General features: G+C 39.9%; 2 protein-coding genes and 5 non-coding genes across 9 annotated transcripts; all 7 read right to left on the bottom strand.

Moving 5' to 3' along the window:
• Positions 1–430: 430 nt before the first annotated feature.
• On the bottom strand, positions 431–513 carry trnal-uaa (transfer RNA leucine (anticodon UAA)). Its single transcript has one exon. It is a non-coding gene; the product is annotated as a tRNA-Leu (tRNA).
• A 3,707-nt stretch (positions 514–4,220) lies between these two features.
• On the bottom strand, positions 4,221–4,303 carry trnal-uaa (transfer RNA leucine (anticodon UAA)). Its single transcript has one exon. It is a non-coding gene; the product is annotated as a tRNA-Leu (tRNA).
• A 676-nt stretch (positions 4,304–4,979) lies between these two features.
• On the bottom strand, positions 4,980–5,062 carry trnal-uaa (transfer RNA leucine (anticodon UAA)). Its single transcript has one exon. It is a non-coding gene; the product is annotated as a tRNA-Leu (tRNA).
• A 676-nt stretch (positions 5,063–5,738) lies between these two features.
• Positions 5,739–5,821, bottom strand: trnal-uaa (transfer RNA leucine (anticodon UAA)). Its single transcript has one exon. It is a non-coding gene; the product is annotated as a tRNA-Leu (tRNA).
• Positions 5,822–6,684: 863 nt separating this feature from the next.
• Positions 6,685–12,407, bottom strand: LOC143482876 (CD48 antigen-like). 2 transcript variants are annotated; one of them, XM_076981455.1, is made up of 5 exons: positions 12,034–12,407; positions 9,803–10,105; positions 8,666–8,917; positions 8,400–8,528; positions 6,685–7,638 (listed from the first exon to the last, which is right to left on the bottom strand). In XM_076981455.1, exons 1-5 carry the CDS (start codon positions 12,128–12,130, stop codon positions 7,583–7,585), a joined length of 837 nt encoding a protein of 278 aa, XP_076837570.1. In that variant the 5' UTR covers positions 12,131–12,407; the 3' UTR covers positions 6,685–7,582. The 2 variants fall into 2 exon arrangements, with proteins under 2 accessions (XP_076837570.1, XP_076837571.1); XM_076981456.1 differs by having other exon boundaries at positions 6,686–7,635; positions 12,034–12,390.
• On the bottom strand, positions 7,972–8,054 carry trnal-uaa (transfer RNA leucine (anticodon UAA)). The gene has a single exon. It is a non-coding gene; the product is annotated as a tRNA-Leu (tRNA).
• A 1,268-nt stretch (positions 12,408–13,675) lies between the features above and the next one.
• Positions 13,676–20,466, bottom strand: LOC143483314 (CD48 antigen-like). 2 transcript variants are annotated; one of them, XM_076982155.1, is made up of 4 exons: positions 20,352–20,466; positions 19,030–19,323; positions 18,279–18,554; positions 13,676–14,501 (listed from the first exon to the last, which is right to left on the bottom strand). In XM_076982155.1, exons 1-4 carry the CDS (start codon positions 20,401–20,403, stop codon positions 14,371–14,373), a joined length of 753 nt encoding a protein of 250 aa, XP_076838270.1. In that variant the 5' UTR covers positions 20,404–20,466; the 3' UTR covers positions 13,676–14,370. The 2 variants fall into 2 exon arrangements, with proteins under 2 accessions (XP_076838270.1, XP_076838271.1); XM_076982156.1 differs by having other exon boundaries at positions 14,368–15,367.
• Positions 20,467–21,766: the final 1,300 nt, after the last annotated feature.

Below are 21,766 nucleotides of genomic sequence, written 5' to 3'. Positions count from 1 at the left end.
AAGTTTGGGAACCACTGATTTAAGCCATCAGTGGTTAACACGGAAGCAGTTCAGCCATGATTAATGCTGATTGTGGGGATTGAACTACTAACCATATGGGCCATGCCTGTGTCTCTAAGGTTTATCCATAAGCATAAGCTTCACCAGGAGTGGGGTTCAAACCCACCTGGATATTCATCCATAGGATCTTAAATCCAATGCCTTAAGCTCCCAGCCATCCCGGTTCTTCAGAGGGACTGATGGTCCCTAACTTTGGTCCACTAACTTTGCAGTTATATGGAGTGATGTGCCCTGATTATTGATTCATAATCTCAGATTCTATAGATTAATCATCATTTTATATGTAATTTTTAAAAGTACCCACTATTATAGGCCATGCTTGTGTCTCTAAGCTGTTAATCTCAAAATTTTAGCCAGCAACCTTACAGCTTACCAGGAGTGGGGTTCGAACCCACGTGGATATTCATCCATTGGATCTTAAGTCCAACGCCTTAACCACTCGGCCATCCTGGTTGCTCAGAAAACCTTAATGAAAATTTTCACCTACTGGTTAGCATGAACGGGGGGCCATCATGCTATGATGCTATTAAAGCTAATACAAGTAAGAGAAGCTAATGTCCACCGGTACACATTGTGTAAACTGCCTGCTATTTGCCTAAATATGGTGTGTGTAATAATGGCAAGGCTCCCCCTGACCTCTTTTAACAACTTCATGTAATGAGTTCATTACATATGAATTCACAGATGCATGTTAAAATTGTTGGACAATGCATGGACTGTGCTCAGACAGACCTTGTCAGCGAAGTAGCTGGTTTTCATAATTTTTTTTTATTATTCAAACTTTTGGAATATTTTAAACTCTGTTAATAAAATGTTTAGCTGGTTGGCTCTAACAGCACAGTAACACTGTAACAGCCCTGTAACACTAACCATAACAGCACTGTAACACTGCAACAGCCCTGTAACACTAACAGCACTGTAACACTGCAACAACACTGTAGCACTGTAACAGCATTGTAACTGTCAGTTATGGCCCTGCTTTACACACGCCCCGCCACCAGAGGTCACACTCCCCTGAATACTAGTGTCTCCGCGACGAGTGATTGTTTTCACCTGTAAAATCATTTGTTTGTTATTAGGATTTGTAAAATAGGCCCTTTTGAACTGTTGATATCTGTCTGGAAACCTTGACCTCTGTCTGGTTAATAGTAAGTAGTATTGTGGGCAGTGGCGTGCACACATAGACATCAGGTGGTGCTAAAGCACCACCAACTCTGCCCTTTATCAACGAAAGTACCCTTTTGAAACTTCGTTTTTTTTTTTTTTTTTTTTCATTTTACTGAGGTCGGTTTGAATCTGAAATGATCTTTTGAAAACCTGAGCGTTTAAAAACAATGCCCTGAAATGAGCCACCACCTCACACACACCCGACCTCTCTCTTCCTTTAACACCAGATGCGCTACAGCAGCAGTTCAGTTCAGCGAGTGGAAGGAAGCGTCTTCAGCACAGCACGCACGGTCACAGATAGACTTCTTCTCCCGTCCCCACCAGCCAGGTCACATACACATCAAGTAAAATCGTACCGTTTGCCCTCTAAGCCCAATGTGAAATCATTTTGTTGTGCAGTAAAATGTCTCGTACAGCACCAAACTACCAAGCCTTTTTAGCCGACTGGTCACGTGATAAACTAGTCGCTCTAGCTCAAATCAGTGATAGATAACGTGAGGACAACCACATACAAATAATTAAGGTAGAGTTTGCAAATCTATGTGTTAAGCTGAACGTCTTCTGTTGTATAGGTTTTGTTAGGCAACATAAATTAACACATTCGTTTGTGAAAGAAGAAACGGGAAGTTCCCCATTACCTGTGAAAAATGCCCATCTGCATTCATGTAATGACAACACTCAGTAGCCTATAACTCCTTCACATACAGTGGGTTGCAAAAGTATTCATACCCCTTGAACTTTTCCATATTTTGTCACATTACAACCACAAACATAAATATATTTCACTGGAATTTAATGTGAAAGACCAACACAAAGTGGTATACAATTGTGAAGTGGAAGGAAAATTATACATGAATCAAAACATTTTTTACAAATAAAAAACTAATAAGTGCGACGTGCAAAAGTATTCAGCCCCATTTTCCCTGAGTGCAACCAATTGCATTCAGAAGTTGCCTGATGACTGCTAATGACTCAAAAGGGTCAACCTGTGTGTAATCTAATCTCAGTACAAATACAGCTGCTCCGTGACGGCCTCAGATTTTGGTTAAGAAAATATTGGGGAGCAAACAGCATCATGAAGTCCAAAGAACACACCAGACAGGTTAGGAATATGGTTTTGGTGAAGTTTAAAGCAGGCTTAGGTTATAAAAAGACAGGGCTTAATTTGTAAATCAAACGATGCCGGAATGCATTTTAACCTGAGCGAGGGGGGGGGGGGGGGGGTGGCGAACGTAAAATGGACACACATTGAGTCTTATATCGCCGGTTGTTGGCGCCAGAGCTAGCGAACTAGTAACTCACGCAATGCGTGAGAGTTGACGACCTCAAATGTTACCGGATCGAGGCAGACAGTTACCGGAACGCACGCTTCAAAATTAAAGAGTTCCCGGATCCTGTTCCGGCAGGATCCGGCTCAAATTAAGCCCTGCAAAAAGATTTCCCAAGCTTTGAACATCTCACGGAGCACTGTTCAATCCATCATCCGGAAATGGAAAGAGTATGGCACCACAGTAAACCTGCCAAGACAAGGCCGTCCACCTAAACTTACAGGCCGAACAAGAAGATCACTGATCAGAGAGGCAGCCAAGAGGCCCATGGTGACTCTGGATGAAATGCAGAGAGCCACAGCTCAGGTGGGGGAAACTGTCCACAGGACAACAATTTGTCATGCACTACACAAATGTGGTCTTTATGGAAGAGTGGCAAGGAGAAAGCCATTGTTAAAAGAAAACCATAAGAAGTCCCGTTTGCAGTTTGCCAGAAGCCATGTTGAGGACACAGCAAACATGTGGAAGAAGGTGCTTTGGTCAGACGAGACCAAAATTGAACTTTTTGGCCACAATGCAAAACGCTATGTGTGGCGGAGAAATAACACTGCACATCACTCTGAAAACACCATCCCCACTGTCAAATATGGTGGTGGCAGCATCATGCTCTGGGGGTGCTTCTCTTCAGCAGGGACCGGGAAGTTGGTCAAAGTTGATGGGAAGATGGATGGAGCCAAATACAGGGCAATCTTGGAAGAAAACCTGTTGGAGTCAGCAAAAGATTTGAGACTGGGGCGGAGGTTCACCTTCCAGCAGGACAACGACCCTAAACATAAAGCCAGAGCTACAATGGAGTGGAATATTCATGTGTTAGAATGGCCCAGTCAAAGTCCAGACCTAAACCCAATTGAGAATTTGTAGCAAGATCTCAAAACTGCTGTTCACAAACGCTCTCCATCCAATCTGACTGAGCTTGAGCTGTTCTGCAAGGAGGAATGGGCAAGAATTTCAGTCACTAGATGTGCAAACCTGGTGGAGACATACCCTAAAAGACTTGCAGCTGTAATTGCAGCAAAAGGTGGCTCCACAAAGTATTGACTCAGGGGGGCTGAATAATTTTGCACATCGCACTTTTCAGTTTTTTATTTGTAAAAAAAATGTTGATTCATGTATAATTTTCCTTCCACTTCACAATTGTATACCACTTTGTGTTGGTCTTTCACATTAAATTCCAGTGAAATATATTTATGTTTGTGGTTGTAATGTGACAAAATATGGAAAAGTTCAAGGGGTATGAATACTTTTGCAACCCACTGTACTTTTTGGTCTTTTTATTGTCTTAATTGTAGGCCTATACTGATTTACTAATTGCAAAATATATGCAACAAGGCCTGCAGACAGTGGAGGGTAAACAGAAGTTAACTGAAAGACATGACTGTATATAGTTAATACTGGATATGGATTTTATCAGTTGGCTGCGTGACTTTTCTCCATTGAAAACTCATGTTTAGAGAATGTTACAAATAAAATGTCAAATTCATTCAACATGTGCTTGTAATTTTTTATAATTAAGTGTTCTACGTGCACTAAAAATAAGCCCCCCCCCCCGAGCACTTGCCCCCCGAAATGTCTGTGCACGCTACTGATTGTGGGGCTTGAACTATTAACCATATGGGCCATGCCTGTGTCTCTAAGGTATAGACCACAAAATCTGTCCATAAGCTTTACCAGGAGTGGGGTTCGAACCCACGTGGATATCCATCCATTGGATCTTAAGTCCAACGCCTTAACCTCTCGGCCATCCTGGTTGCTCAGAAAACCTTAATGAACATTTTCACCTACTGGTTAGCATGAACGGGAGGACATCATGCTATGCTATGCTATTAAAGCTAATACAAGTAAGAGAAGCTAATGTCCACCGGTACACATTGTGTGACTGTGCTCAGACAGACCTTGTCAGCGAAGTAGCTGGTTTTCATAATTGTTTTTATTATTCAAACTTTCTTTTATGTTTAATATCATGGTCAAGTTTGGAATATTTAAAACTCTGTTAATAAAATGTTTAGCTGGTTGGCTCTAACAGCACAGTAACACTGTAACAGCCCTGTAACACTAACCATAACAGCACTGTAACACTGCAACAGCCCTGTAACACTAACAGCACTGTAACACTGCAACAACACTGTAGCACTGTAACAGCACTGTAACTGTCAGTTATGGCCCTGCTTTACACACGCCCCGCCACCAGAGGTCACACTCCCCTGAATACTAGTGTCTCCACGACGAGTGATTGTTTTCACCTGTAAAATCATTTGTTTGTTATTAGGATTTGTAAAATAGGCCCTTTTGAACTATTGAAATCTGTCTGGAAACCTTGACCTCTGTCTGGTTAATAGTAAGTAGTATTGTGGGGCTTGAACTATTAACCATATAGGCCATGCCTGTGTCTCTAAGGTATAGACCACAAAATCTATCCATAAGCTTTACCAGGAGTGGGGTTCGAACCCACGTGGATATCCATCCATTGGATCTTAAGTCCAACGCCTTAACCTCTCGGCCATCCTGGTTGCTCAGAAAACCTTAATGAACATTTTCACCTACTGGTTAGCATGAACGGGAGGACATCATGCTATGCTATGCTATTAAAGCTAATACAAGTAAGAGAAGCTAATGTCCACCGGTACACATTGTGTGACTGTGCTCAGACAGACCTTGTCAGCGAAGTAGCTGGTTTTCATAATTGTTTTTATTATTCAAACTTTCTTTTATGTTTAATATCATGGTCAAGTTTGGAATATTTAAAACTCTGTTAATAAAATGTTTAGCTGGTTGGCTCTAACAGCACAGTAACACTGTAACAGCCCTGTAACACTAACCATAACAGCACTGTAACACTGCAACAGCCCTGTAACACTAACAGCACTGTAACACTGCAACAACACTGTAGCACTGTAACAGCACTGTAACTGTCAGTTATGGCCCTGCTTTACACACGCCCCGCCACCAGAGGTCACACTCCCCTGAATACTAGTGTCTCCACGACGAGTGATTGTTTTCACCTGTAAAATCATTTGTTTGTTATTAGGATTTGTAAAATAGGCCCTTTTGAACTATTGAAATCTGTCTGGAAACCTTGACCTCTGTCTGGTTAATAGTAAGTAGTATTGTGGGGCTTGAACTATTAACCATATGGGCCATGCCTGTGTCTCTAAGGTATAGAGCACAAAATCTATCCATAAGCTTTACCAGGAGTGGGGTTCGAACCCACATGGATATTCATCCATTGGATCTTAAGTCCAACGCCTTAACCTCTCGGCCATCCTGGTTGCTCAGAAAACCTTAATGAACATTTTCACCTACTGGTTAGCATGAATGGGGGGCCATCATGCTATGATGCTATTAAAGCTAATACAAGTAAGAGAAGCTAATGTCCACCGGTACACATTGTGTAAACTGCCTGCTATTTGCCTAAATATGGAGTGTGTAATAATGTCCTGGCAAGGCTCCCCCTGCCCTCTTTTAACAACTGAGTTCATTTAATTAGTTAATTTCATATGAATTCATAGATGCATGTTAAAATTGTTGGACAATGCATGGACTATGCTCAGACAGACCTTGTTAGCGAAGTAGCTAGTTTTCATAATTTTTTTTATTATTCAAACTTTCTTTTATGTTTAATATCATGCTCAAGTTTGGAATATTTTTATCTCTGTTAATAAACCTCTTTTAACAACTGAGTTCATTTAATTCAGGGGTCACCAACCTTTTTGTAACTGGGAACTACTTCTTGGATACCAATTATTGCGGAGAGCTACCAGATTGATACACATAAATCGAATGAAAGTTATTGACTGGGGGTGGTGGTGGGTGGGGTGGGGGGGTGTGAGCGAAAGTTGTTGGCGGGGGATGGGGGGGGTGGTGAACGAAAGTTGTTGAGCGGGGGGGTTGGGGGATGGCGAACGAACATTGTTGAGCGGGGGGTGGGGGGGGGGGGGGGGTGGAGTGACGTCCTTGTGGGCGACATGGTTGGTGACCCTTGATTTAATTCGTTAATTTCATATGAATTCTCAGATGCATGTTAAAATTGTTGGACAATGCATGGAGCGTGCTCAGACAGAAGTGCTCAGAAGTAACTGGTTTTCATATTTTTTCATATTTTTTAATTTTTCAAACTTTCTTTTATGTTTAATATCACAGTCAAGTTTGGAATATTTTACACTCTGTTAATAAACATTTTAGCTGGTTGGCTCTAACAACACTAACACTGTAACAGCACTGTAACTGTCAGTGATGGCCTTGCTATACACATGTCCCACCACCAGATGTCACAATACCCTGAATAGTGTCTCCACAACGAGTGATTGTTTTCACCTGTATAATGACAAGCTTGTTATTAGGATCTTTGGAATTGGCCCTTTTGTACTGTCGATATCTGGAAACCTTGACCTCTGTCTGGATATGTACTCCTCTTTTGCTCCTGGCCCTGTTGTACCTATTAAAATACCCTGCAAATAGATCCTGCTTCTGCGTCTGCTATGACTTTGTTACAGTTACACTGTAACAGCACTGTAACACTATAACAGCATTGTAACACTGCAAAGGCACTGTAACACTGTAACAGCACTGTAAAAGAACACAGGCAGATGTGTGCTATTTCCTAACAACATGCTATTTTCATGTTGCACTCTGACAAACAACTTTTATAACACCTATAGGTTTTTTATTGTTATTCAAAAAGAAGCTCCCAGTTTTGGCATAACAATTACTAGCACACAAAGTGTTGCATAACCCTCTGAATGGTACAAATGTATCTCTCCTTTAATAGACAAATAATGATTTTAAAATATTGATGAAATGAACATGTTAACAACTTTCTTGAACAGCTGGCAATCCTCGTGATAATGAAATCAATCTATATGCCTCTAATGTATTAGCATGTATAACAAATTACTGAATATGATTTAAAGGGTAGGAGCAAAGACAGTAAACAGTAAAATAGAAACAGAATAAGTGAAGACAGTGCTAAAAATTGACTGAAGAATAATTAAAGATGATTTCTATTTGTAGAATTGGAACCGGACCAAGAATTAGGCAGATGAACTGGGTTGAACAGGCAAGGTGTCGTTGGGTTTGTCCTCATCTGCTTAAGAGATAATGAGAGACAGATACGTTAGGGCTTGACTCTGGCTCCCTCTGGTGGTCACTGTAGATGCACAGGTGTATAAAGTGACAGTGGCAACAATGTGTATATGGCATTTACAACTACAACACATTGAGGATGCCTTTCTAATAAATACATTGAACCAATGGTGAACTGTAAACAGCAGCTGTTGATCAGTAGTATGAGGATAGTCAGCTGTTCAGATCAGTAGTATGAGGTTATGAGGTTAAGTAGTATTGCGCGCTTGAACTATTAACCATATGGGCCATGCCTGTGTTTCTAAGGTTTAGACCACAAAATCATAACCATAAGCTTTACCAGGAGTGGGATTTGAACCCACGTGGATATTCATCCATTGGATCTTAAGTCCAACGCCTTAACCACTCGGCCATCCTGGTTCTTCAAATGTACTGATGCATTGAGCATTGTTTATTCTAAGTCACACCTCCTCATTGAGCATTTTCAGATACTGTTTCGCATGAACTGGGGGACAACTTTAATGGTCCACTAACTTTGCAGTTAACTGGAGTGAAGTGCCCTGAATATTGATTCATAATCTCAGATTCTATAGATTTATCATCATTATATATGTAATTAAAAAAAATACCAAATCCTATGGGCCATGCTTGTGTCTGTTAATCACAAAATCTAACTCGGCACCCTTGACCCAGCTGGTGAAGCGAGTAGTTCCAGGTCTTCCATTCTCATCTTTGCACTTTGTTACAGAGAGACAAAGCGAATACCTTTGGATCTCGACTTGCGAAGTGTAAAAAAAGCCAAACCGAGGACCACGAGAGAGACAACTGCCATCAAGCTTCCTATGACTGGCCATAGCCAGACGATGTGTGGGTGCGCAGACTGCTTCGTCTCATCTAATGGGAAAAGAATCATTGGTAGGCTGGAAAAAGTTCTGCAATGCATATGATCACAGAATAATGTGTGTGTGTGTGTGTGTGTGTGTGTGTGTGTGTGTGTGTGTGCGTGTGTGTGTGTGTGTTTGTGTTTTTACCTTCAGATGAACAAAGACTCATCTTTATAACTCCGTTCTTCCAGCTGACAGCATTGCTGTGGTTACAGATGATGGATTTGTTTTGAAAGTGCAGGGAAAGCGTTTTGTCTTCATCTGACGTCTCTTTGCTCTCGTCACATGAGTAATTGTAACAGCCAAAGCTGACTGAAAGGTCATGACCTCTACAGGTGAAAGTCACATTACAGGGGTCATTGCTTGGCTGCTGAGTAATGATTGGATTCGTCACTGGATCTGGAGAACAGAATCACAATCCTCACATAAAACAAAATAGTTATAATACTTATATGTCTTCTATAAGCATTTACAATTATCTAGGAACTTTCACTAGCAGTTGTTGGGTCGACTTGTATGATTATGCCTAGACAGTTCTAATGCAGAAATCAAAGACTAAAACCAAAACCAGTATTTCACAGCTGTGTTCTATATAGACAGTTAAACTGGAAGTATGTCATTCTCAGTATTCATGACCTGTGACTAAAATTTTGGCCAAACTACGTTTAGTCAACAAAAGAAACCAATGGGCCGATGAAGCATTGTATGAATATAAGAAGGTATGAGTTACACTCCTTTTTGTAAAATACAGTTTATAACATTCTGAATCCACTGAAGATAATAATTGTAGAAAGTACATGGATAGCACTCATATAAATATATAAATATTTAAGAGTTGAGGGCTAAAACGTTCGTGTTGATGTCCTAGAACAGGAGTGGCCAACCTGCAGCTCGCGAGCCGCATGCGGCTCTTTGCCTGGTTTCATGCGGCTCCCCAGCCGGTCCGCGAGCTCACCTGCACAAACGGGGCGACACACTGCTACATTTCCGTGGTTCGCGGTTTGTTTACAAGCCTAGTGAGCCGCTAATACTTTTAAAACCGGCATAGTGGAAAACACACATTTGACTGTCTTCACAGCTAACAATCTACACTCTTTGCCGTAACACAGTAAAAAAAGTGACTCTTGGTCTCTGACGGGTTGGCCACCCCTGTCCTAGAGTCTACAATGAGTATTCGTGTATTATTCAAGTGCTGTACATTTTTTTATTTCTATGAATAAAGAGTCACAACAATGACAACCTGTATGATGACATCACAATCACATTGCCATTGTGCTGTCTTACCTAACACGTAGAGCATGTATTTAGAAACAATCGTGTTCTGAGCGCCGCTAATCCTAGCTGTGTACAAACCGCTGTCGTTTTTCTGCAGGTTCTTTAATAGCAATCCATGGGATTTGTTTTGGAACTCCACTCGATCTTTGAAAGGAGGGTACACTATGATTTGATCTCTGTCTCTGTAATATTTCATCACGGTGTCCTTATCATTGTGTATCCAGGATAGGTCATCAAACTGCTGGGTGCTGTGATTCCTTATGTCCAGATGAACAGAGCTGTTCATCACTGCCTTATTCACAGCAATGTGTGCTATGGAGAAAAATTGTGCTGAATTACTTCACACATACACAACTCTGCTGAGTTTCTCATATTGTGACATAGGCAAGAATAATTGCCGTTAATCACATCTTTTAGATTCAGGATCGAAACAATGGTCGTTACGTCACAGAGAGAGTTACACGTTGACGTTTCACATCACATTTCTGAGAATTCCAAGGTGTATCCTGAACAAATACATTTGTTACCATCCATCAACCCCTAAAATATTTCAGGTGTATTGTAAATGAAAATTGCAGAACAGGAAAGGGTGTCAAAAAAAAAAGAAGTAGGATGCCTGTAGTAGTGTGAAAAGTGTACACGTTCATGAGTGAAACTGTCACTCTGCCTTATACCAGTGAGCTACGACATGTGGGTTTGACCTACTTAGCTCCGTGAGCGAGCGAATGCTCAGGAGGAACATTTCAGTGCCAACAAGGGCTTCCTCAGCTGCGTTCTTGGCTTTGACACGACAGTTAGCCAATGAGGAAGTAGCAGCAGAGTCAACAACCCACCCCCCCCCCCCCCCCCCCCCCCCCCCCAACGAAACATGACCAACCCAGACATTAGAGTCCGAAGGAAAAATACTGAGCAGCCCCCGGTTGGACTTCCCCTGTACCGTACACGTGGTTCTGTACGAAGGCCCGTGGTTTCCTTTTGGCACCCTGTTTTTTGTAGGCTTTATTTTCCCACACACACTACAAATAGTCCTACAGACAAATGCTAATTACTTGAAGCTCAGTGAGTCATTCCTAAAACACAGTGATTGAGCAGGACATTCCCCCCATTTTCTGAATAGGTTCCTTGTACATCAACCGTTGTTCTAAATGCCCTCAATCTTTACAGTAAAGAAACCAGCTGAGTCCATATGCTGCCTGCTAGCTAACTGCCCCAAAGCGTCAAGGTAGCAGAATTTACACATCCATTAGCTCTACATGCAAGCTGTAAAATGTAAACTTTTGTATACAATAAAAAAATTACTTTGCACACAAGTACCACTCTTCTGTTTTGCTGAGTCAAGCCCAGAAATGTTTCGAATCATCCATGTCTCGTTATTTTTACTGATACTATTTCTGTTGGTTCACACAACCAGTAAACTAGCAAAAAGGCAATATAACCACATTTGTATTTATCTACATACCTACTACATAATTTTACTTTTTGGAGACTAAATTCATATCAATATAGAAAATTTCTACTCTCCCGCATAACTCGACCTTGTGACACAAACAGGGCGTAGTCCGTTTTTAGTTTTAAGTTGTAACTCAACCTAGTACATATAATTTCTCAATTTTTTGCTGATATTGCCAGAGTTGGTAAATATTGAAGAGTTTGATTAGTGAACTTGGAAAGATGTTGAGGTGTTAGACAGCTATATGCCATTTATATGATATCATGATTTATATATCATGATATATAACTGTTATTTCCTTCATGTATAATTTAATTCTTCCTCAGGTAATGTACATATAAAATTATTATTTATTAAAATCTTTAGATCTGAAAATGAAAATTGTTTCATACCTAGTCTGTAAAACTGGAAAAGCTAGGGTTAGGGTTAGAAATGTTACATTTCACCTTAGTGCTGTTTAGGCTTTAATGGGATACATGACTGTTAGTCTCTACTTCCTGAATCCTGTCCTGTTACACATAAAAAATATGGAGGAGATAGCAAGATGCTGATAGTTCTAGAAATATGATATTTGTTGCATCTCCAATGATCAGAAATGGTCTAAACATTCAGGCTGGGCATATTTAACAGTACAGAAAAAGTTATTGACTTCTCAGTACAGTCTCTCTCAGCAAGCCTATAAAAAACAATCTGTGACCATCTCTGTGACAGTTCTCTGTCAGGCAAACTTCAGTCACATACTGTACTATGGCAATGCATATAAGGTGGAAAAAATCTTTAATCTCTTTACCTGCGCTTGAGACAGAAGGGAGACACAGTATGAGCATCAGTTGTCCTAGCATTGTGATTTTAGCACATCTGCATGACAAACAGTTGTATAAAATCATGAAAAACAGGAAGGAGGCAGAAGAAGATTCTTATCACTTTGTACGGTTATTACGTATGAGCTTCATCAACAGGAGAACTAGGGTCACGCAACAAAGACGATCACTTTTTCACAACAGTGCTTGAACAAACGGTGTTATAACCACTGAATGAAACATGAGTGGCTTCATTATTGAAAAATGAATACATGAAGAAAGACTCAAGAAAGAAAGAAATGCAAAGATTACGATTAAGATTAGCAGAGGACCTTTTCTCTAAACAGTGTCTTAACATTAATGGCTCTAGGTTTTTTTGTCATTGTTTTGCCCACCACAACTCAAATGCTGAAACCTGTGCTCTGAAAGACTAGGCATTACTGTTGTGTAGACACAACTCTCATTTGATTATGTACAATACATGTACAATCTGTAGTGTGCCGCAGGGGTTACAAGAAAGTTCAGTGTGATATATACAGTCCCACGGAGTCACTGAGTGAGTTTCTAGAAGATAAAAAAAGAGAGCAAATGCTTTCGACCCCATCCCACGGGTTTCACAAGTATGGTCTGGAAATATATTATCGTCTTACCACCAACAAATATAGAAGTCATCTCTACCACCCTTATTTCTTTGGCTTAACTCAGTTAAACAGTTCTTATCAGCATATGATGATGTACGCCAGCCCTGACCTCAGATATGATTCCTGGTGGCCACGAATGGTAGTTGTGAGGACTGAAGTGCATTTAAGTGTGTTGAAGTTGCAAAATGGGGAGTTTCAGTAAATATCAAGGGGAGTTGCCTGTTCATACACTAGAAAAAATCTAGCAAGGGCACAAATGTAAATGAAAATAAAATGTTTGTTCAGTTCAAATGTAAAAAAAAAATTTTACATCACAGCATAATCAGTACAACACAAATCTACATTTCAGGTTACATGGTGTTAAACAGTTAGTGAGCTAAAAGCTAACTTTTATCATAAAAGCTACACGTACAATACTTGTAAGCAAAATGAAAAACCTTATGGTGGATTTTTCTAAAGCACTGTTCTAAACATGGACATGTATTACAAAATGGCCCCGTTCTCTCTTCCCTCTCTCCACCTGTTATCTCACCCCTCTATTTCCCTCCACACAGCTGTATCCATTTGAGCTCATAAGCTCAGGGCAAACCCCCTTTCACTGAGATCTCTATCAAAAGATTGTTTTGGGGTAAGTAGTTGGGTGCCAATCTGTTTGCTGTGCGAGATGTGTCACAAACCTCCGCAAGGCTTTACCTATACCTAATTTATTGTACAGTTGGAAACTACAATGCATCCATCATCTGAGAGGAGAACAGCTGGGAGGAGAGATGTTTGAATAGCAGAAATAAAATTCAGTACGTTCTTGACCTGAGAGTAAAACTCCAGTAACTAGGACACTGTGCAGAGTGCAGAATTCCAAGCCTGCATATAGAACAGAGTCACCCAGCTCTGTGAGTGTACACCAGGAGATAAACTGTTTGCACTCCCCACATCAAGTTCTAAATAATTTGTCAAGTGTCACAGATCCTTCAAGATCACACAAGTGGGGGAAGTCGCCTATGAGATGAGAAACTTTTTTTTTACTATGGCAATCTCCTGAAGCCATGGATAGATGGTAGTATCAGAGTTTGATGAGTTGGGTCTGAAAGTTCCCAAACCCTCAGTCCCACTATGGTTTCCTGTAGCAACCATGTCTCCCTGACAACAGAGGGTGTCTGGATGCATAAAGGGTTTTGGATGTATGTTCATCCCTACATGGTCACACTGACCCCTTAAAACTACATTCAGAGACCTGAGTGTGAACACAGCAGAAATAATAACACAGATTACTTATATACCAACTTTTGGAAGCGGATTGCATGTTACTTTAAATCAAATACATTAAATCCGAAACCTGGAACTCTATTTGTAACCTAGAGCTTACAACATTTTATTTTTACATACATTATGTACACCAATGGGTATCGTTATTTTCTGTTTAGTTAGTTATTTCTGTTATCTAGATGGATGTCCCAGAATGACAACACTTCAAAATACCCAGAGACCATTTCAAGTGTTGTCACATTTACCAGTACATTTGATTTCAAATGGGTGAGCACAAGCTACTGTAAATAACAAAGTCAAAACTAAAGCACTACATTTTAATACATAGTAAAAGGAACGTTGCCCTTTCAAAATACACAGGTACATACTAGTTTACATCTGTTCTATGACTATCACAGTGAGAACTGCTGAAGTATAGCATCTTTATGATTGCTGGGCCAGCTTCTCTTTGATGTGGACGGTGATGACTGCAGACACCATGAGGATCAGAACTACAGAGTACAGCACCGTCTTCAGAAGGCACACAGACACACCACTAGGGGGAGACACTGCATCTGAAACACAGCATAAAATCCAGCATGAAGTGTTTTTGACCTAACCTTACAACGTTTTCACAGTAAAGTTACTTTAACATTCTTGGACTAAGAAAACACTAACGTTCTTTTTGGTAATTTTGATAATAATGGTAATTTTGAATTAGGACTAATTGGCTTTGGGGAAGTACAGGCTGAAGGGGTTTTTAGCAGTTGGGGTAGTTGTGGTATTTTCCTGTGGGGTAAATGTTGAGGGCTTTAGCCAATTGTGTAGTTGTTGAGATACTGTATTGCAGTTGAGACTAAGGGCTTATTTACCTATAGGGAAGTTGTGCTTAAGGGGTTATTTAGCTTTATGTTATCTTGACAAAGTAGCTAAAACAAAAGCGTGACAGCCCAGAAAAGTGAAATTATTTTCTCCATAACATCATAGAATGTTCATAACAGTGAGATCAAATCAAATATATTTGTATAGCGCTTTTGACAACATATGTTGTCACAAAGCGCTTTACAGGATTTATAAGGTTAACAATACTATGGGTCCAAATCCCAATGAGCAAGCCAAAGGCGACAGTGGTAAGGAAAAACTCCCTAGATGGTGGAGAATAGGAAGAAACCTTGGGAGGACCAAGACTCAAAAGGGAACCCATCCTCCATTGGGCGGACCGTTAACACACAAATTATACAAAAACAAATTATACAGACTAATACACAAGTTACAAATAAATCACACAATCAGGCTAAGTATAAGGTAACTAGAATGAAAGTTCTGGGTGTTGATATTGTCAATGTAAATGTCTTATGATGAACGCCAGGTTTTCATTCCGTGTCGGAGCGATGATACTGGAATTGTAGGCTCCAACTGCAGTGTTACTCCCCAAGTGAACCTCGGAGAAGAAAGATATGTGATGTGGTAAATTTGTAACAGATTATTCAAAGGCCAAACTAAACAGATAAGTCTTTAGTTGAGTTTTAAACATTGAGACTGTGTCTGAGTCCCGAATAAAGGCAGGAAGATTATTCCACAGTTGTGGAGCTTTAAAAGAAAAGGCTCTTCCACCTGCTGTGATCTTTTTGATCCTAGGAACAGTTAATAAGCCTGCATCCTGTGAACGAAGTGAACGTGCTGGATTGTAATGATCAATAAGTTCACTAAGATACTCTGGAGCTAAGCCATGCAGTGTTTTATATGTTAATAAAAGTATTTTATAGTCAATACGGAATCTAACTGGCAGCCAATATAATGACGATAGTACGGGACTAATGTGATCAAATTTTTTAGTTTTGTTTGTTTATCGATTTACCAGAACATCCAGCTAGAAGACTATTGCAATAATCTAGGCGAGAGGATATGAATGCATGGATTAGCTTTTCCGCATCACTAGTATTTAATATATTTCTAATTTTAGCAATGTTGTGTAAGTGAAAGAACGCTACCCTAGTTATATTATTAATGTGTGTATCGAACGAGAGATCTGGGTCTATTGTGACACCTAAGTTCTTTACCTCTGCGCTGGGGGTTATAGTAAAGGAATGTAGATTCATTGCTACATTACATATCTTGTCTCTCGCTGCCCTAGACCCAACTATTATTAGCTCTGTTTTATCTGGATTTAGTGCTAGAAAGTTACAAGCCATCCAATGTTTCAAAAGAGTAGGTCTTTGAATAGACGGGTTGGAACTGGGTCGAATATACATGATGTAGGCTTAGACGAATGAATTAGTGTTGTGAGCTCTTTTTGCAATATAGGATCGAAGCCATTTAGCTCAGTAATATTTTCGGATGCGTAGTTACGAATACCTATACTACTGGGGTTGGATTGGAGGTTAGGCTGTGATGTATTATGACTCTGTAGTCGGATAATATCTATTTTATTACTAAAAAAGTTAAAAAATTCATCACTTTTGTGTGTAAGTGCCGTATTAGAACTAGTGTCATTGATATTTCTTGTTAGTTTTGATACAGTCGCGAAGAGAAATCTACTGTTATTTTTGTTGTTTTCTATTAGTGTCGAATAATATGAGGCTCTAGCTTTTATTAGGGCATGTTTATATTTGACTACAGCGGCTTTCCATGCGATTCTAAACACTTTTAGTGAGGTGGATCTCCATTTGTGCTCCGCTGCTCGAGCTGCCTGTTTTAGAAGACGAGTGTGGTCGTCATACCATGGTGCAAGCTTTTTCTCCCTAATTAATTTTGTTTTAACTGGAGCTTAAATCCATAATAATAATTATTATTTTAACTTAATTAGTTTGTTTTAACTAAGGTATTGCTGAGTGTGGAATAAAACTGTTGTGTTGCCTGTTCTAATTCATCGGGCTGCAATGGTGTCATGACATTGAAATGTTTTGGTTCTGGCGCCACCCTGGTGTCTTTTAGCAAAAGTCCATTATTAAGCCTACCTTCAACTGATGGAACTTTCTGTGATGTCATTTCTAGCTCGAGAAGAAGTTTGTTTTTTCAGTTAATTTAAACCATCACAAAGTGAAGAGGTGCTTCCTTAGGCCGTTCTTGCCCTTGAGAAGGCTTTGCTTTTTTACGAGAGAAAAAAGGGAGAATTCTATGTATCGGAAGATTGAAATAAACGTTCAGAACTCGCTTCTGCCTCAGAATTTCATCCCAACGTTAGCTGTCTGTCTAGTCAAGCAAATGAGCGCCTGACGAGGACAGAACAAATGGCATAGTGCTCGGTAGCTCTGGTAGTATGTTAATAAATGTTGCTGCGGTGTCGGATGTGATAGTGCGCATGGTTTTTGTATGGCGCATCTGATGTACATCATATAAAGCTATTTCATATATTAGTAGGGAATGATCTGAAATAGCGTCATTTTGGGGGATAATTGCCAAATGTTCTATGTTTAACCCGTAAGTAAGTATTAAGTCTAAGGTGTGTTTACAGCGGTGAGTAGGTCCTGTCACATTTTGGGCTATACCTACTGAGTCTAGGATGGAATCGAACACGGTTTTCAGTGGGTCTGATTCATTTTCATAATGAATGTTGAAATCACCCACAATTACAAATCTTTCAATTGTTAGGACTAATTCCGAAAGAAACTTAGCAAATTCCTTAAGAAATTCTGAGTAAGGACCCGGTGGTCGATAGATGGTCACTAGTTTAAGCTTTGTTTTATTGCCTATGAGATTATTGCCTATTTCACCTATCAAAGCTTCAAATGAGTTAATAGATGTGGTTGGTTTTACAGTAAAACCTATATCTGTGTCATATATTGTGGCTACTCCACCTCCATGCCCTGTGATACGGGGTTGATGAACATAACTGTATCCAGGAGGAGCTGCTTCATTAAAACTTACATATTCGTTTACTTTAGCCCATGTCTCTGTTAAACAGAGTGCATTTAGTCTGTTATCTGAGATTATTTCGTTTACTATCACAGCTTTTGATGCAAGCGATCTAATGTTTAGATTCCATGATGTCAGGACACAACCAATCAACACAAACCCCACAGCAGACCTGCCCTCACCAACTAACCTCACAGCTAAAGAACCCCTGAACCACAACTACAACTGTTAAATATCACCTTTTTAGTTTTCAGATTTCAGAGTGTTCTGTAACTGTGTATCTGTGTGTGCACAGTGTTTTTATTATTTTGTACCCTTCAAAATGATATAACTATTATTAATAAGATTAATTCGTCTTCAAAACTTTAATTACATACACAGACAATTGTGATGTGACACTGGACCATTAGGAGGCGCTGTGCCTCATTTGGCTGGACACAGCATCACAGGCAGCATCTACAGGCTGTGTGTGCGTGTGTGTGTGTGTGTGTTTGCACCTTTGTGATGACAGTGTGGTGTAAGGTTGTTCATCTCCATGACACTCATGTTCCAACTGACTGGGTTACTAATGTTACAGATGATAGAGCTGCTGTCTCTGATAGACAGGAAAAGGGTGACGCCTCCAGGTGATGTCACTTCCTTCTCCTCACAGGTTTCATTATAACAGCTAGTGCTGATTGAGAGGTCATGACCTCTACATGTGAGAGTTATATTACAGGGATCACTGCTTTGCTGGTCAGTAACAACAGTAAGGACTGGAGTCTCTACTGGATCTGTGGTAGAAACACACAAACACACACACACACACACACACACGTTTATGTATCACTAGTCATGAGGTTCTACTCTCAACATCAGTAATAGACACAACTATAACTGTTGTACTGATCCTGATTTACTTTTGGTGGAATCTTCCTCATTATTTGTTGTTCCTTGTCGTCTTCCTCTATGTATATATCTAAGGTAGCACTGACCTTTGACCTCAAAAAATACTACATTGTCAACAACCTATACAGCTTTTATAATCACTTTAAATTATCTGTGGCCTCTAAATTCCTTTAAAGTCCAAATATTTCATCATTCTGTGTGGGCAGGGCCTCTCCTGTATGCATCACTTCAGATCAGTGGATTTACTGTATGTTGATGGATAAATAAAGAACAGAGTATAATGTACCATCATGATAACAGTAACATTGTTGTATCAGGAGTCATTTTCTCTCCTTCTGTTTGTCATGCTGTTAAACGTACCCAACACAGACAGCGTGTACTCAGCAACTGTATTGTCCTTTTCACCAGATGCTTTTGCTGTGTACAGTCCACTGTCACTCTTCTGAAGGTTCATCAGTGTCAGACTGTGGGTTACACTATTGAACTCTACTCTTCCTTTAAAGGAGTCGTATGTGATTAACTGTTTAGAGTTATTGTAATATTTTACTATTTTAACTTCATTAAATATCCATACAAGTTCTTCACAATTATATCCATGCTGCTGTACATCCAGTTGAACTGAACTGCCCATGAGCCTGAACACTTCACTGGACACTGTAACCAAATGACAAAGATAAACAGATTAGTTAGGAGGTGGTGACTGTTTTATATGCTTTATGCATTCTGTAAATAAATTACACTGTACACTATAAGTGAACTTCCTAGTTATAGTGTGATAAGCTGCCAATGCATTAATTATTCCACAAATAGTTTTAATTAGCTACATTCTCAGCTTCTCAACAGAGAATGACCAAGGCTAATTTTTCCCAACAGACCCTAAAGTCTTGAACTCCACATCTACATGATGCCTCTAATGAAGCAGCGTTGCTAATAAAATGGCTGCTGAAAGTTTTGTGCTGTTCTATCTGTCACGGTGGTTCAGCCCAGACACCAGAGGGCGTTGCACATTCACTCCAACACAGCTCACACCCTCTCATTCCCGGACACTCTCCTTATCGCTATCACCCCAATACTAACACTTATCACTTATTAGTATTGGACTCAATAAAACCCCACAGGTCATGCTGTCCAGTGCTGCACATTCAACCTTCACCTTCACCTCGCTGTGTGGGATAGCCTGCTCTACACTTAAGCTGTTGCTCTCCTGTGGACTCTCTTCTTCATTTTGACCTCTTGAGTATTCATTTCTGTTTGTCCTGCCAAGTGGCATGAGTGTTTGTGTTTATTCTAAGATGGATAATAAAGTCTTTCGCTTACAGCCTCTGCCTCCTGCTGCCTCTGTCCCTGCGTCACGCTACCACTGTTTGTCATGAATTGTTAAATGCTAGTAAACTCACAACCTTTGCCAAAACAAAAGGTGACACTTCCTTACAACAGTGCCTTCAATATTTATCCAGCACAGTAGTGAGTTGAAGAGATGTATAAAATGTCTTTTAAAAATTTGTTCAAACCGTTAATACTGAACAGCACACAGACTTCTGTTTCATGTTTCAACAATGACACCATGCACACGCACATAAGCAATATTCACTCCAGTCATTATGTGCTATATCTAACTTCTAATGACAAATATCATACATTCGAACCTCTGTAAAGCTGAAGATTAGAAGATTTGTTTTTACCTGTAATTGAGACCAGAATGGAGAGAGCGAAGACAAACTTTATTACCACCATCACTGCAGACTGTGTGAGCAACTTCCTCCTCTGAATGACCCTTTTCCTGATATCTGTCACTGTGCTGAGCCACAGCACCTCAGGAGAAGTCTGTGTTCTAGATTCAGATTAACGATGACTTGTTTATTACTATTAAAGGGCCACAGCAGGTCAGCAGTGTCATTTGGTTTTTATTCTTAACAATACAACTCTCTCTCTCTCTCTCTCTCTCTCTCTCTCTCTCTCTCTCTCTCTGTGAAATTAAAATTCTATTATTTATAAAAAGGAATTGCCACCAAAAAATAAATTACTGCTCAAATCTAATTAGTTAAAACTTGAGACATTAGTCACTTTATTGTTTTGTGAACCCAGTTTACTTGTATTGTACAGCTACAGTTACATACTACGAGGTTATCGTGTCTCTGGCAGTTCGGTGGTTGGGACTTTGTGGTTAGTGTAATGGTCTTTATGTTTCTCTCCTTTTCTTCTCTCTAACTGCCTGTGTTCACGTTCACATCACCATGTTAGTTTTACTGGGTCTGTCCAGTTACATTTTGAAACTTGAGAATCCTTAATTTCTAAAAAATATTTTTTACGATTAATTAAGACACAAAAAAGAGATTCTCACATTTAGACTCACAAACACCTCCTCCTCTCCCTCTCTTCCACCAGAAGGAGGACATTAACAGAATAGAAACAGGATGTTACATGAAAAGTATAAATGTGAACTATGTAAACAGTAAACTAAGAAAAAGAAAGTTTTTGTCTGCTAATATAACATGTTAGTTTGTCTTGGAACAAGTGAACTGTATGTTGCTTTATATCATGTACATTAATTCTGAATCCTGGAACTTTGGTGCAGCTATATTGGATGAATTTGTAACGTAGAGTGATTTATTAATTCTTTCAAAGACCTTACAACATACTTTTGTTAGATTTTATTTGTCATTGCAGGTTTCAGATTTAAACCCATCACTAAAGGTGTAATAAATTCTGTTATTGTTACTAATTGTCAGATCTGAGGTCACTACCTCCGTCCGCCACCAGAGGCCGCAATCACCAGAGTTTTAGAAATCAGCTGTTTTTTGTTGAGGTTAATTGGAACTAGTACTTAAGCTTGTCTCCTCCAGCCTAACCTTGCGAAGTATTGCCATCTCATTACAAGTGACTACTGAGTGTATTCTTAGTGAATTATCTGGTTGACTTCCTGGTGTTTGATCTTGTTCTGGTTTTTTGTCTTTTGCTCCTGCCTAGTCCTCCAGAACTTCTGCCTGACCTCGCCTGAGTCCTCTGATCTGGCTGTGTAGTCCTGTCTTCACTTAGCCTGTCTCTCCCCTCACTGTTGTAGTCCTGTCTTCCCTTAGCCTGTCTCTCCCCTCGCTGT

The sequence above is a fragment of the Brachyhypopomus gauderio genome, chromosome 19 (assembly GCF_052324685.1).
Source record: "Brachyhypopomus gauderio isolate BG-103 chromosome 19, BGAUD_0.2, whole genome shotgun sequence".
Taxonomy (NCBI): Eukaryota; Metazoa; Chordata; class Actinopteri; order Gymnotiformes; family Hypopomidae; genus Brachyhypopomus; species Brachyhypopomus gauderio.
This window is presented reverse-complemented; position numbering and strand designations above follow the sequence as displayed.